The 12,873-nt window shown below is 34.7% G+C and overlaps 3 protein-coding genes and 1 pseudogene across 4 annotated transcripts in view; 2 read left to right on the top strand and 2 right to left on the bottom strand.

The window, feature by feature from the left end:
• On the top strand, window positions 7-3,577 carry LOC104751811 (annotated as a pseudogene).
• LOC104751808 lies at window positions 3,633-4,911 on the bottom strand. Its single transcript, XM_010473847.2, has 5 exons — window positions 4,536-4,911; window positions 4,376-4,440; window positions 4,239-4,299; window positions 3,917-4,063; window positions 3,633-3,829 (listed from the first exon to the last, which is right to left on the bottom strand). The coding sequence occupies exons 1-5, from the start codon at window positions 4,801-4,803 to the stop codon at window positions 3,750-3,752; spliced, it is 621 nt and encodes a 206-aa protein (XP_010472149.1). The 5' UTR covers window positions 4,804-4,911; the 3' UTR covers window positions 3,633-3,749.
• Window positions 5,045-8,651, bottom strand: LOC104751807 (phosphatidylinositol/phosphatidylcholine transfer protein SFH8). Its single transcript, XM_010473846.2, has 11 exons — window positions 8,311-8,651; window positions 7,630-8,045; window positions 7,277-7,543; window positions 7,114-7,191; window positions 6,909-7,010; window positions 6,778-6,827; window positions 6,579-6,678; window positions 6,382-6,480; window positions 6,182-6,295; window positions 5,961-6,093; window positions 5,045-5,787 (listed from the first exon to the last, which is right to left on the bottom strand). The coding sequence occupies exons 1-11, from the start codon at window positions 8,342-8,344 to the stop codon at window positions 5,246-5,248; spliced, it is 1,935 nt and encodes a 644-aa protein (XP_010472148.1). The 5' UTR covers window positions 8,345-8,651; the 3' UTR covers window positions 5,045-5,245.
• Window positions 12,329-12,873, top strand: part of LOC104751806 (chaperone protein dnaJ 10) — a 2,698-nt gene continuing 2,153 nt past the window's right edge. For both annotated transcript variants that reach the window (XM_010473844.2, XM_010473845.2), the window contains exons 1-2: window positions 12,329-12,479; window positions 12,753-12,850. In XM_010473844.2, the coding sequence (XP_010472146.1) occupies window positions 12,764-12,850 (87 nt within the window). In that variant the 5' untranslated portion in view covers window positions 12,329-12,479; window positions 12,753-12,763. The remainder of the gene's footprint in view (window positions 12,480-12,752; window positions 12,851-12,873) is intronic.

The following is a 12,873-nucleotide window of genomic DNA, read 5'->3' as shown; positions in this document are numbered from 1 at the left end:
CATAATAATAAAAAGGTCAAACCTTTTTCAGAAACCCTTTTATTGGATTAAGCTAAAACTCTCTCTCTCTTGCTAGATTTGGTTCTCCTCTGAGATTTCGCATTCTAAATCTGGTGCCGTCCTTTATTTGGGGAGGGTAAAGATTGAGAGAGACTATATACACCTCTCTTTCTCTCTTCTTTCTCCTTTCCTTAGCTTTTTTTTGGATCTTGAATAGGTAAAGTAACAAAATCAACAAGAAGAACCCATTTTTTTTTATATATTTTCTTTCTCATTTGTTTCTATCCAACTTCATCCGCTAAATGTTTGATTTTTCCGATTGTTTCCAACCTCCTTGATTATTTTTTTCATCATCATCTGTTTCATCTTACAAACCAAAACAAAATATGTGGGTTTGATTTTGTTCTTTTGTCCCATGTTGTTACAGATTAGTATAATGCATTGAACCTGTTTGATCAAATGTCTAAACGAGAGTTCTTCTTTCTTTGATTGATTGTTTCCCAAGGAACAGAATATTTAATATTAGATTTGTGTTTTTGCTTTATGTGACCGCAGAGAAAAGCTTCAAAATCATGACGGATACCATGTCTGCTCATATGGATCGTAATAATAAGCTTGGTAAAGGGGATGCAACTTTTGTTCTATGGAGGAGAGATATATATCTTTCAGCGCAAAGGTTCTGAGGTTTTGTTTTGTTTTGCAGATACTGAGGGCTCAGAGGATGAAAAGAAGACAAAGCTTTGTTCCCTTAAGAAGAAAGCTATCAATGCCTCCAACAAATTCAAACACTCTTTCACCAAGAGAACTCGAAGGAACAGCCGTGTTATGTCTCTCTCCATCGTTGACGACATTGATCTTGAAGAGCTTCAGGCTGTTGACGCTTTCCGCCAGGCTCTTATCTTAGACGAGCTTCTTCCTTCCAAACACGATGACCATCACATGATGCTTAGGTTTCTCAGGGCTAGGAAGTTTGATATCGAGAAAGCTAAGCAAATGTGGTCTGATATGATTCATTGGAGGAAAGAGTTTGGTGTTGACACTATCATGGAGGTGAACAAAAAGATCATTCATCTCCTTTCTTTGTCTTCTCCTTTTTAATTAAAGTCTGATTCTTTCTTCTTCTTCTTTTTCAAAGGACTTTGATTTCAAGGAAATTGATGAAGTCCTCAAGTACTATCCTCAAGGTTACCATGGCGTTGACAAAGACGGAAGGCCTGTTTACATTGAGAGGCTAGGCCAAGTGGATGCCACAAAGCTCATGCAAGTCACTACCATCGATAGGTATGTCAAGTACCATGTGAGGGAGTTTGAGAAGACTTTCAATATCAAATTACCAGCTTGTTCCATTGCTGCCAAGAAGCATATTGATCAGAGCACCACCATTTTGGATGTGCAAGGCGTGGTATGCTCTCTTGCCACATTTCTTTCGGTTCATAAATCAAAGAAAAATAGAGAGAGAATGAGTTCATGATTTTGTTTTTATTTGGTTTCCTAGGGGTTGAAGAGCTTCAGTAAGGCTGCAAGGGATCTTCTTCAACGTATCCAGAAAATCGATAGTGATAACTACCCTGAGGTTACTATGATGTTTCTTAATGATTCTGACGTAGTTTGTTATCACTATCAATTCAAGACAGTACTGAATTGTGTTGTTTTTATGGATCATATAGACATTGAACCGTATGTTCATTATCAACGCTGGTTCTGGATTCAGGCTTCTGTGGAGCACTGTGAAATCTTTCCTTGACCCAAAGACCACCGCCAAGATTCACGTAAGCTTTTTTATCGTATCGTGCCACTCCAAAGATCCAAAATTTTAAGGTCAATTGTTATGGAAGTTTCATGTCCCTCATGTACAGGTTCTAGGCAACAAATACCAAAGCAAGCTGCTTGAGATTATCGACTCCAAGTAAGAGAGAAATAGAGCTCCACAACTCTGCATTTTAGCCACAAATTCATTATCTAAAGACTATCTATTCTTTTCTTTTTTTGTGTGCATAGTGAACTTCCAGAGTTCTTGGGTGGTAACTGCACTTGCGCAGACAAAGGTGGGTGCATGCGTTCAGACAAAGGTCCATGGAACGACCCTGACATCTTCAAGGTACTTTATAAAGTCATAGAGAATCTTTGAAACCCCGTTTAACGAAACGATGGACTGAGAAGCTGAATCTTAAACTATATACAGATGGTTCAGAACGGAGGAGGTAAGTGCCCAAGGAAGACATTGGCTAACATTGAAGAGAAGACAATCTCAGTGGACGAGAACACAACAATGGTAAAAAACAAAAAAAACTCATTAAGTATATTGGATCTTTGAATTTCAAAATCATAGATAAAATCTAACCTTTCTCTTATTTTTTTGCTTGAAACATTGAAGAAATGTGATTCCGTTGCTGTGAGTTTCTCCAATTGTCTAAAAAGATTACTTCTTTAGCTCTCTCTTTCTCTCCAAATTTTGTGTGTTTAACTGATTTAAAAATCCTATAATGCAGAAGAACAAATTGGATGTAGAGAACGCGAAATTAATACCAATTGTTGAGAAAGCTGTGAATGCTACTACTTGGCCTGCAAATCTCCACAAGTCAAACTTTCCTGAACCTGAAGGTACACTACACAGAAACATTGATTCTAAATTAAACATTTATTCGTGTTTTGAAAACATGATTCTGTTATATTTTGAAAAGTGTTTCCGCTATTTTACTATACCGCTACACTCTTCAACTAAACTTACCACTACTTACCTATATCTGTTTTCGCTTTCGAAGATATATACTCTGCCGTGAAGCCATCGTAGAGGAGGGGAGGAGAAGGATATTTGTTCGGCGGGGTGATGTCTCTGATGATGGGGTTAATGACAGTGGTGAGGCTAACGAAGAACATGCCACGGAAGCTTACTGAGGCGGCCATTTACGGCGGTGAAGGGGAGAAAGCAGAGACTACAATGGTGTCAAGCCAAGAGTATATGTCGATGGTGAAGAGAATGGCTGAGCTGGAGGAGAAATGCAGGTCTTTGGACAACCAGCCGGCGTCGTTCTCGACGAGCTTGAGCTTCAGTTGGCTCAGACCAAAAAGGTGCGGTTCAAGAGCCTCCATAACTAGCTTTCTTATTTATTTATCTAAATAATTGATCATATCTCAAAATTCTTTTAACATAAATAACTTAAGAGATCATTTGGTTAAATATATCAGACACTGGACGAAGCCATGGCTACGCAACATGAGATAATGGCTTATATCGAGAAGAGGAAAAAGAAGAAGAAGGTAACAAACCTACACAATTAAAACATACTCTTCGTCAAAGAGTACTATTCAAATTTGAGTTTACTTATATTTATACTTTTCTTTGGTTTTGTTTTCAGTTCTTTGGATTCTGAAAGACTTGATGATGCCCCAAGAATTTGAAGAACCCATGAAATATATAAATCCATATTTATTATATACATACAAATATAAATATATCTGTGAAGAGTATATAAAGATGATAAAAAAAAATGTGGAGATATGCTTTCTGTAAATGTTTTGTTGTTTTGTCTCTGGAAAAATCTGAAAGCTTATGTTTTTACCACTAATCTTTCTTTCACACCTAATTGTAACTACTAATAAAACAAAAATATCTATGTTATAAAAGTGCACAATTATATATAAAGTTATTGTTCATATATATATATATATATATATACCCTCAAATCAACAATGTTGTAAACCAACTTAGGAATTGCAAAGCAAACATAAGCAATTTTCAGGTTTTGTGTTTACTCTGAGGTTGGTTTCTCGGTGGATACTTCACTATCTTGGAGCTTGAAAACACGGAAAATCGCAAGATTTGTGTCACCTACCAACACAGAAAGAGTTAATCTCATTGATGGATCCATCACATAGAAATGAAAAAATGTATAAGAAAAGATTGGTTGATTGTTACCAAAGGTGATTCGGGTTCCGGGAAAAGCAGGAGCAGCAACACCAGGAATCAGACGTTTGTCTTCTATGAATGTACCGTTGGTGCTGTTCATATCTGTCACAAGAAGGTTGTCTTCATTTGTATTGATTGTCGCATGGACTCCTGACACTGAATAATACTAGGAGTGTTTAGTTTATCCATCCAAGACCAAGTAAATGAAACCAAGCAATAAACAATCTCAAAACCAAACTTAGTCCTAAACTGAAACCAAAGCTATACAAAGCTGATTCATATTAAATCCGTATATATATCACTTTGTTTACAAACAAGAACAGAGAAGTACCGGTTGCCACAGGAATCACAACGTCAGCCTTTTCCGGTAGACGTCCAATGGTAACTTGGCCCTGCTCAAAACCCATTTTAATGATCAGCTCTTGAAAACAAAGATATAGCTAATGGGTCTGTTTGTTATTTTCTTACAGAGGAGATCTCAAAAGGAGCAGGCATTGCTACTTTGAAACCAATGTGTCTTGTGTCTCCATCACCTATTAAGTTTTCAGAACAAAATACTTTAAAGACTCAAAGAAAAGATTTAAGAGAAAGCTCAGTTATACTAATAACACTAAAGAAACAATCTGACCTACTGGTTGGAGAAGCCACCGTTCTCCTCCTGCACTGGGAGTTGGGGATTGATTCTCATCCGAGGAGGCGCGTGTTGTTCTCACCACCAGCGCGTGGCTTCTCGGTTTCTTTGCAGTGAAACTAACATTACTGATCTGTTTGATCTCTCTCAAGCAATTCACTGAAACAGCTCCAGTTAGATTCCTCTTCTTACTGTCTCCATTTAAACAGAACAGTGATGATGAAAACTTAACTGGAGAGCACAATTGGGATATTGTTATCTCCATTTTTTCTTCATACAAAAAGTATTGTGAAATTGATTGATCCTTAGAACAACAAAAAAAAAGAAGCAGCAGCTTTAGAGAAGCGTTAAGAGATAATCACTATATGGGATATGTGGTCACAATATCATGTATCTAGATTCTGGATAAAAAATAAAAATCCTGATTAATAAGTTCGATACTTTATATGATTTTGATTAACAAGTTTACGGTTACAGATTTTAACGTTTTAAGGAGTAAAGGACTATTAAAATAGATAAAACATTCATAATTATAATGCGTGGCTCATAATCACAGAAGGAAACAGAGCTCTCTGTATTAACAGCTTTTAACATCAGAATCAGATAGAAGAGTTTCTTTGTTTTTTTTTTAACCTTAAAGAAGAACATCAAATTAAGAACGTGGTCTGAAGAAGAAGAGAGAGATTGTGATGCTGCATGGTGCTTAATTAAAAGCAAAAGAGATGTTTCTTCTTCTTCTTCTTCATCTTTTGGAATTGAGCTTCTTCTTGGCGATCAATGTAAGCAAGTAACTCTTCTTGTCTCATCAAAGCTTCGTAAAGCGCCTTTTTAGTAGCTATGAGCTCTGCTTCTAGTGCGTCTACTCTGCACACTGCTGCGTTCAACAGTTCTTCTTTCTCGTATGGCATCTCATTCGGCTTTGATTGGAGAGTTCCGATTTTACCTTCAAGCTCCGTCAGTTTCTTAGTCACAGAGTTCAGGAGATCGGTTTCCGTGATGTCTGGTACAGGAGAAGGAGGACGAAACTCCTCTTGTACTCCTTCACCATTAGTACTACCAAGTTCTATTGCGTTTCCTTGTGTTCCTGGTGGGGAAGTAGTAGTAGTAGTCGCTGGAAGAGTCTTGGTCACACGGTAAGATACTGTGCGGAAGAAAGTGAAAACCGCCATCAAGATTGCCGTGAACATGACTATACCTCTAGCTCGAATGCCTTCAGGATCGTTTGGAACGGTGGGAGACATTAAAGCCCCTGAAGGAAACAGATTGATAGAATTAGGATCGTCACACAAGGAAAACGAAAAGAAAAAAAAGCTTTGTTTTTATAACCCTAATAGAAAAAGAAATTGATACTCAATATTATTATATCAAACCCTAATAAAAGTCGGAGCCTAATGTGCATAAAGTAAATTACAGGTAACTAACCTTTTGAGGCCACTCTTTGGATAGCGGGTTTCACCTTCCAGGTTGCGTCGACAGCTTTGTCAACCATTGGTACATACTCATCATACCCCGGAAAACTACCACCAGCCAAGCTTGTTTCACCAGCTATCTTTGCCTGCAAAGTCTCAAGAGAGCAAAAACGATAAACATCTGCACAGTTCAGACTCTGAATGTAACTAGACGGTGGAAAAACATAAGTTTACCTCTTCACGAACAGGTGTCAAGCGGAGATGAGAGAAACTCTTTATAGCCTTAGGAGACCCGATATCTTCGGCGTCAGATCCTGACTCTGCAGTGGAAGTGTCACTTCCCTTTATCTGTGTTTATGACACAGCCAGAGGTTTAGACACAATATGGTAAGTTACAAGTTATTGACTAGTTATAGGATTTAATAACTACATACCCATGGATATGACGGTTTTGCATAAGCAATGACCTTCCCCTCGCTGTTCAAAACTTTCACCACCTGCCTCGCTCGATGTGCTCCCCCATGAAGAACCATCTGAAATAATGTCAAGATAACCAACTTTCTCAGAATTCAACCTAATAGATGATTTATATAAAGTCCTAAAAAGAAAAGAGATGGGTCCTTTAAATGACCTTAACAATTTCAGGGTTTTTCCAAGGTCCCTTATCAGAAAGCATGCAACCACCTTGATCTGCGCAAGTACATGCACCTCCCAAGAACTCAGGCAACTCACTGTAAAAATGTGCAGACCAATTTATACATAAGCAAACGAACAATGCAGCTTTCGGTATAACAAACCAAACAGGAAAAAAAGGATCAAGGATCACATACTTGACATCAATGACTTCAAGCAATTTGGGTAGATACTTGTATCCAAGGACCTACACAACAATAAAATAGTCCATATAAAATAAATATTTCTTTTCAAAGAGATATAACCAGAGAACTTAAATCTCTCATACATGAATTTTAGCAGATGTTTTTGGGTCTAGAAAGCTCTTCACAGTGTTCCAGAGAAGCCTAAATCCAGGCCCTGCATTGATAATAAACATTTGGTGTAGAGTCTGCACGAAATAGCACAAAGCCAAGATTAGCATTTGATACCTGATGTCCCAGACACACAGAGGAGATCAACTAGTATTAGTAGAAGCTCCAACTAACTAATACCTCAGGATAATTGTCCCCATCGATCTTCTGCAATCGTGTGATAAGCTCTCGAGCAGACTTGGTAAAGTTTTTCAATCCCTGAATACAAAAATTATATAAGTACATGAGAAAAAACCCATTCCACAACACCCTGGAATGGAGAATCATAGAAAATAGTACTTACCACTCCCTGAACATCTAGAATAGTTGTACTGGAATCAATATGCCTCTTAGCAGCAATAGTACAGGAAGGAAACTTGATCATAAAGCACCTCTCAAACTCTTTTACATGATATCTTACATAACGATCCATGCTTGTTACTTGCATCAGTCTGTTAGGATCAACTTTCCCTAGTCTTTCAATGTAAATAGGTCTGCCTTCTTTGTCAACACCGTGATAACCGTGTGGGTAATGTCTCAAAACTTCATTAATCTCTTCGAAATCAAAATCCTATAATAGAGACAAATGAAACGTTTAAAAAGCAAGGGTTGACAGTAACAAACACTATCTTAGTGTTCAAAAAAGATTTAACAAACCTGAATAATAGTGTCAGTACCAAACTCTTTCCTCCACTGAATCATATCAGCCCACATTTGCTTTGCTTTCTCAACATCGAATTTTCTCGCTTTCAAGAACCTCAACATCATGTGATAGTCGTCGTGTCTATCCGGAAGCAACTCGTCCATTAACAACGCTTGTCGGAACGCATCAACAGCTTGTAGCTCCTCGACATCTCTCACATCCTCAATGGATACAGAACTCACTCGACCATCACTCTTTCTTCTTCCGCTCTTCTTCTTAAGAGAATGCTTGAACTTGGTAGATGCATTGATGGCTTTCTTTTTCAAAGAACCAATCCTAGTTCTCCTCTCATCCTCAGAGTTCTCAAAATCTGACTTTCTTTCTTTTTTCTCATCACTGCTTAAGAATCCCTCAAAACCTGTAGTGAAAGCTGTTTTTGGATTTGAGATGAGACCTTATAAGATCATCTACTGAACTATTTGAATCTAAAGCAATTATGTTAAATCTAAGCTCAAGAACCTAAACTGAACAAACGAAAAAGCCAAAAAGACACAATTTTTTTTTTCTATTCTCAATTATTATATAAAGACCTCAAAGTTCATTCATTTCGAAGTTTAAGCTAAAGTAAACCCTAGAAAGAAAGAAAAGCTAGCCCAGAAACACAAAATTGTAGAGAAAGAGATCAGATCTCTTACATGGTCTGGCAAATCGATCAAGTGGACCTGACATGCTCTTCGACTAAAAAAACTCGAGTGATTCTTTTGATCTTTCCCCAAAATCTTTCGAGAAGGATGGCTGATCCACGAATCAAATGCACCAGCAAAAGAAAAAGCAAAAAAAAAAAAAAAACCCTTTTTTCCCTGAGAATCTATCTATTTCTCACAATTACAAGAAACCCAGAAAAATCGCTAAAGAAAAATTGAAGGAGAGAGAAAAAAGAAAGAAAGAAACAAATTGAGAGAGAGAAAAGTGGAGTTGAATTCGGACCGAACACTATGGGACTTTCTCAGCTTCTTCTTACCTAAAATGCCTCTTTTTTAATCGTATTATTATAGTATTGTTTTGGTATATAAGTATAGAAGAAGGTTGTATTTAATGATAACCCAACTGTTACATTCGTTTTTCTTTGTGAACCCTACACTTTTTTTTGTCTTGCATTCTAACCCCAAAACTGACGGTGATATTTCGTGCCATGATTTTAGTTTTTTCAAAAATAAATTAAAACTCGGACGGATATTTCCAAATTATATATCATCAAACTGTATTTAAATACTATAATATTTTCGTATAAATCTATGAAATGTTGAATTTTTTTTTTGGTAAGGTATGAAATGTTGAATTAATAATATGATATATTGCATTTGACATAAAAGTAAAAAAAATTATAATTGAATATTAAGTTTAAGCATTGACAAAATATTTATAATCTGGGAAAATCGAATTGAAACTAATTTAAAAAAAAACAAAACTAAATTGAAGTTGTCAAAAAAAACAAAACTAAATTGAACTCTGTCCTAGAAAAACTGATCTTAAACTTTTATATCTGAAGAATATAAACCCAAACCAAACTTGAATATCTAAAATATCATACAATTTTATATCTAAGATAAACCTCTGGAAGCTGAAAGTAAAGCTCTCTTAACAGTGATGCAACAAACATGGATACAGGGAATAAAAAATGTTGTCTTTGAAGAGGATTGGGAGACATTAACTAAGATGCTGAACAAATCAGTATATATAGCTTTAATAGAAGGTGTCTATTAGAATATATTACACTGATCACAATTTTTTGAGTAAATCCAATTTGATTACACTCCAAGTACTTGTAATAATACAACTCATGTCTTAGCAAGGTTAGGATGCACAACAAACAATTTTTATTCTGCATGTTTTCATCCTTTTGTCTGGTTATCACATACTCTTTGTAAAGATTATAATTTATTATCAATATAATTTTTTTTGACGAAAAAAAGAAAAAAAAAACAATTGATAATTCCGCCAACAAAACAAAAAATATTAGTATTTAATGGGTTTTATTTTTGTTAGAAAAAAAAGAGACGACCAAAGAGAAGTAGAGAATGAAATATTCTTTTACATTATGACCCCACTTAATTTGGATCATTTTATAGATATTTCCAATTTTTATTTAGATTTGTTTTCTTTCAACATTGGTGCAAATATTATTTCGGAAGAGTGTGTCGTCCACTTCGACTAGATCGCTATGTTAAATATGGATTGATACAAAACCTAGATTGCATGGAAACAGAAACAGATACGCGGAAACGAAACGTTTCGGAAACGAGAAACGGTTTTTTCAAAAATTAGGAAATGGAAACGTTTTAAAAACGTATGTACATATACATATATATATATATAGATTATATATTTATATCTATATATATATATATAATAAAACACCAAACATAAAAACCATATCAAAAAGCTTCAAACAATAAAACTTCAAATATAAATATTAAATAGTTGAATTAAAACACTAATAATATTATATATTTATATCTATAATGAAGTTTTATATTTTTAAAATATTTATTTATTAAGTTTCAAATTAAAAAAGAAGTTTCCGTCGTGTTTCCAAAGCGGAAATGGAGTTTCCATCGTGTTTCCAAACAGAAATTTTGAGGAATCTTGTTTATGTGCCTTGTTTCCCAGTTTCCACGAGTTTCAGTTTCCGAAACGTTTCGAAAACGGGAAACGGACCTCGAAAAGAGTTTCCATGCAACATAGATACAAACAATGTGTGTTAATAATGTAATATAATTAGTAAATTTAAGTTTTAAATAATATTTTTATTATTCGAAAAGAATACCTTTTGAGAGTGTAAAGCTAAAATAAATTAGAATGCAATAACATACTGTTAGAAGATACTAATATTGAATATATATATATATATATATATATATATATATATATTTGTTTAACTTGTATGATTTTAATATTTTGATATGAGGCATGGGTTTTGTTAGCTTTGACAATTAGAAGAAGTTGGGAATGAAATGTGAAATTTTCACAAAGTAAAGGGGGGGCAAAAGTAAATTTCCCATAACTGCCCGTATCGTGGACCCACACAACACGTGGCGAGTAGCGAAGGAGGATAGATTATTTCTTCAAATAAATACGGAGCAATTAAAGGAAGGGTGGTCAACGGTCGTTAGACCTTCCCAATTCTAGTTGGAATATTAATTAATTTTTTATACTATATATTTGTATACTTTGACAATAATAACACTGTATATACTTTCTAGAAACTAGAAAGATCATCATCTACAGAGAACTGAATTTTAATACAAAAATAAATTAATAATAATAGAAAATAGAGAAGGTTCATTAATTGAATAACAGCAAGAAATATTGACTTTCGGATTAGACTTCGTCGATCCAACAATGATCAGTTGAGTGATGATTGGTTAGTACGTTCTGGTTGAATTTTTACTCAATCATTGCTATTACAATTCCAACAACACACCAAATGTATTTAATTTTAATCAATAAAATTAAGTAACCACACAAGACACAATGCATCTAAAGTTCGGATAATAATTAAAAAAAAAATATGTATAGTAATGACTCTTTGATTCTCTTGGGTTATGAAGCTCATCGGGTCCATCCGAGTATAGAAGGGGCGTTCAAGAAACTGGCTACTCCATTCTTGTTTCCATCACTGCATATGGCGACCAAACATACATCCTTAATTATAATTGTGCGATGGCTCTCTATCACTTTTATTTTCTAACCATTTGAGCAGATAATATGTTTAAACCTTTTATATACCTTGTCAAGCCGAAGTATTGTATTCATAAGCGTATTCGGTCTAATATGCTCAAATTTACCCTAGAACTACTCTTTTAAATAAGAGATCATTGTAGTATTTAGGGATCAAATCCACGTAGTTTATAGACTCACAAAATATATTTTTAAGTTCTTTAATTAAGTTAAACACGAATTGTTAATTAAAATATCAATGCAAAAGTTAAGAGTCTGATTTGTAACGTATAGAAAGCTATACAAAAAGTTGTAAGCTTTTCGGGAATAGTGCAAAATTGTAGTAAAAAAACTGCATATAAAAGCTGTAGAAAAAAGTTGAGAGTAAAGTTTTTGGTAAAGTTTTTAGTAAAGTTTTTATGATTGGTAAATATTAAAACTGAATATTTGTAAAGCTTTGTAAAGCTGTTATCAATCAAATTCTAAATAAAAAGCTTGTAAGATTTAGGTGGATAAAATGTTAGGCCTAGAAAATTATAGAAAATCAGATTAATTAATCAAACATGATTCAACAAGTTAAGCATCATTATTGAAGTTTAAATACAATTGTAAAATAAATCAGTTTTCATTGACAATATTATATAAGTTTAAAACCAGAAATCCAAATTTCTTTATAAAATCTAAGAATTAAATCAACAATAAAATCAAGTTTACATTCGGTAGACCCTCGCTTCAGGCAGGTGCGGGCAAACAATTGTAAGTGCTTTCGTATTAAACAGATTCCTCTAAGATTGACTCACAGCGTAGTGGTTTCGAATCTTTAGAGGCCGGGGTTCGACTCTCCATGGACTCATTTATTTATTTATCTTTTTCAAAATTATCCTCGAACGCGGTTCAGTCGGAGGATCCTCGGACACGTGTGCATTATTTATCGAGAGAGATGTGTGTGTACACGGTCACACGTTTCGAATATAAAAAAAAAGACCAAAACCGTAAACTCTGTCCACAAGGTTACACAGATCATTAGTATTCCTTTGCTTACTCGTCTCTTCGTCAGATAAAAAGACCAAACCTTTCTCAATTCCGCCAACTAGAATCGAGATATTATTGTCCCCTCTCTCTCATTTACATTTCTGCACGATCAGTAAGTTTCTGCCTTTTTTTCTCCTATGTTTTTTTTTTCTTATGTCTAGTTAGATTCATATGATCTCTCGCCACTCAAAAAATTGTTTCCCCAATTCTGGGTTTTTTTTTTCTTATAAGATCTGGAAGATCGATATTTATTCCCTTTCGAATGAATACAGGAAAATTGGGGAAATAAAAATCGTAAACAACATATTTCCGCATACATTTTGATATTGGGATGAAATTTAAAAACTTGGGGTCTTGATTTGTGTTTCGTTTCACATTTTTTTAGAAGAAAAAGGTATGGTGAAGGAGAATGAGTACTACGAGATCCTAGACGTCAAAACTGATGCTTCAGATGCTGACATTAAAAAGGCTTACTACTTAAAAGTACTGTCTTTTTTTTTTTTTTT

The sequence above is a fragment of the Camelina sativa genome, chromosome 16 (assembly GCF_000633955.1).
Source record: "Camelina sativa cultivar DH55 chromosome 16, Cs, whole genome shotgun sequence".
In the NCBI taxonomy this organism is placed as follows: Eukaryota; Viridiplantae; Streptophyta; class Magnoliopsida; order Brassicales; family Brassicaceae; genus Camelina; species Camelina sativa.
Note: the sequence above shows the minus strand (reverse complement) of the source record. Positions and strands in the feature narration are given on the sequence as shown.

Coding starts and splice junctions, on each gene's coding strand:
- LOC104751808 (XM_010473847.2), bottom strand. CDS start 4,803: ATGGAGATAACAATATCCCAATTGTGCTCTCCAGTTAAGTTTTCATCA. Junction 4,300..4,375: donor CTCCTTTTGAGATCTCCTCT/GTAAGAAAATAA, acceptor GGTTTTGAGCAG/GGCCAAGTTACCATTGGACG. Junction 4,064..4,238: donor TGTGATTCCTGTGGCAACCG/GTACTTCTCTGT, acceptor AGTATTATTCAG/TGTCAGGAGTCCATGCGACA.
- LOC104751807 (XM_010473846.2), bottom strand. CDS start 8,344: ATGTCAGGTCCACTTGATCGATTTGCCAGACCAT. Junction 7,192..7,276: donor TTCTAGATGTTCAGGGAGTG/GTAAGTACTATT, acceptor TTTTGTATTCAG/GGATTGAAAAACTTTACCAA. Junction 6,094..6,181: donor TGACACCTGTTCGTGAAGAG/GTAAACTTATGT, acceptor GAGACTTTGCAG/GCAAAGATAGCTGGTGAAAC.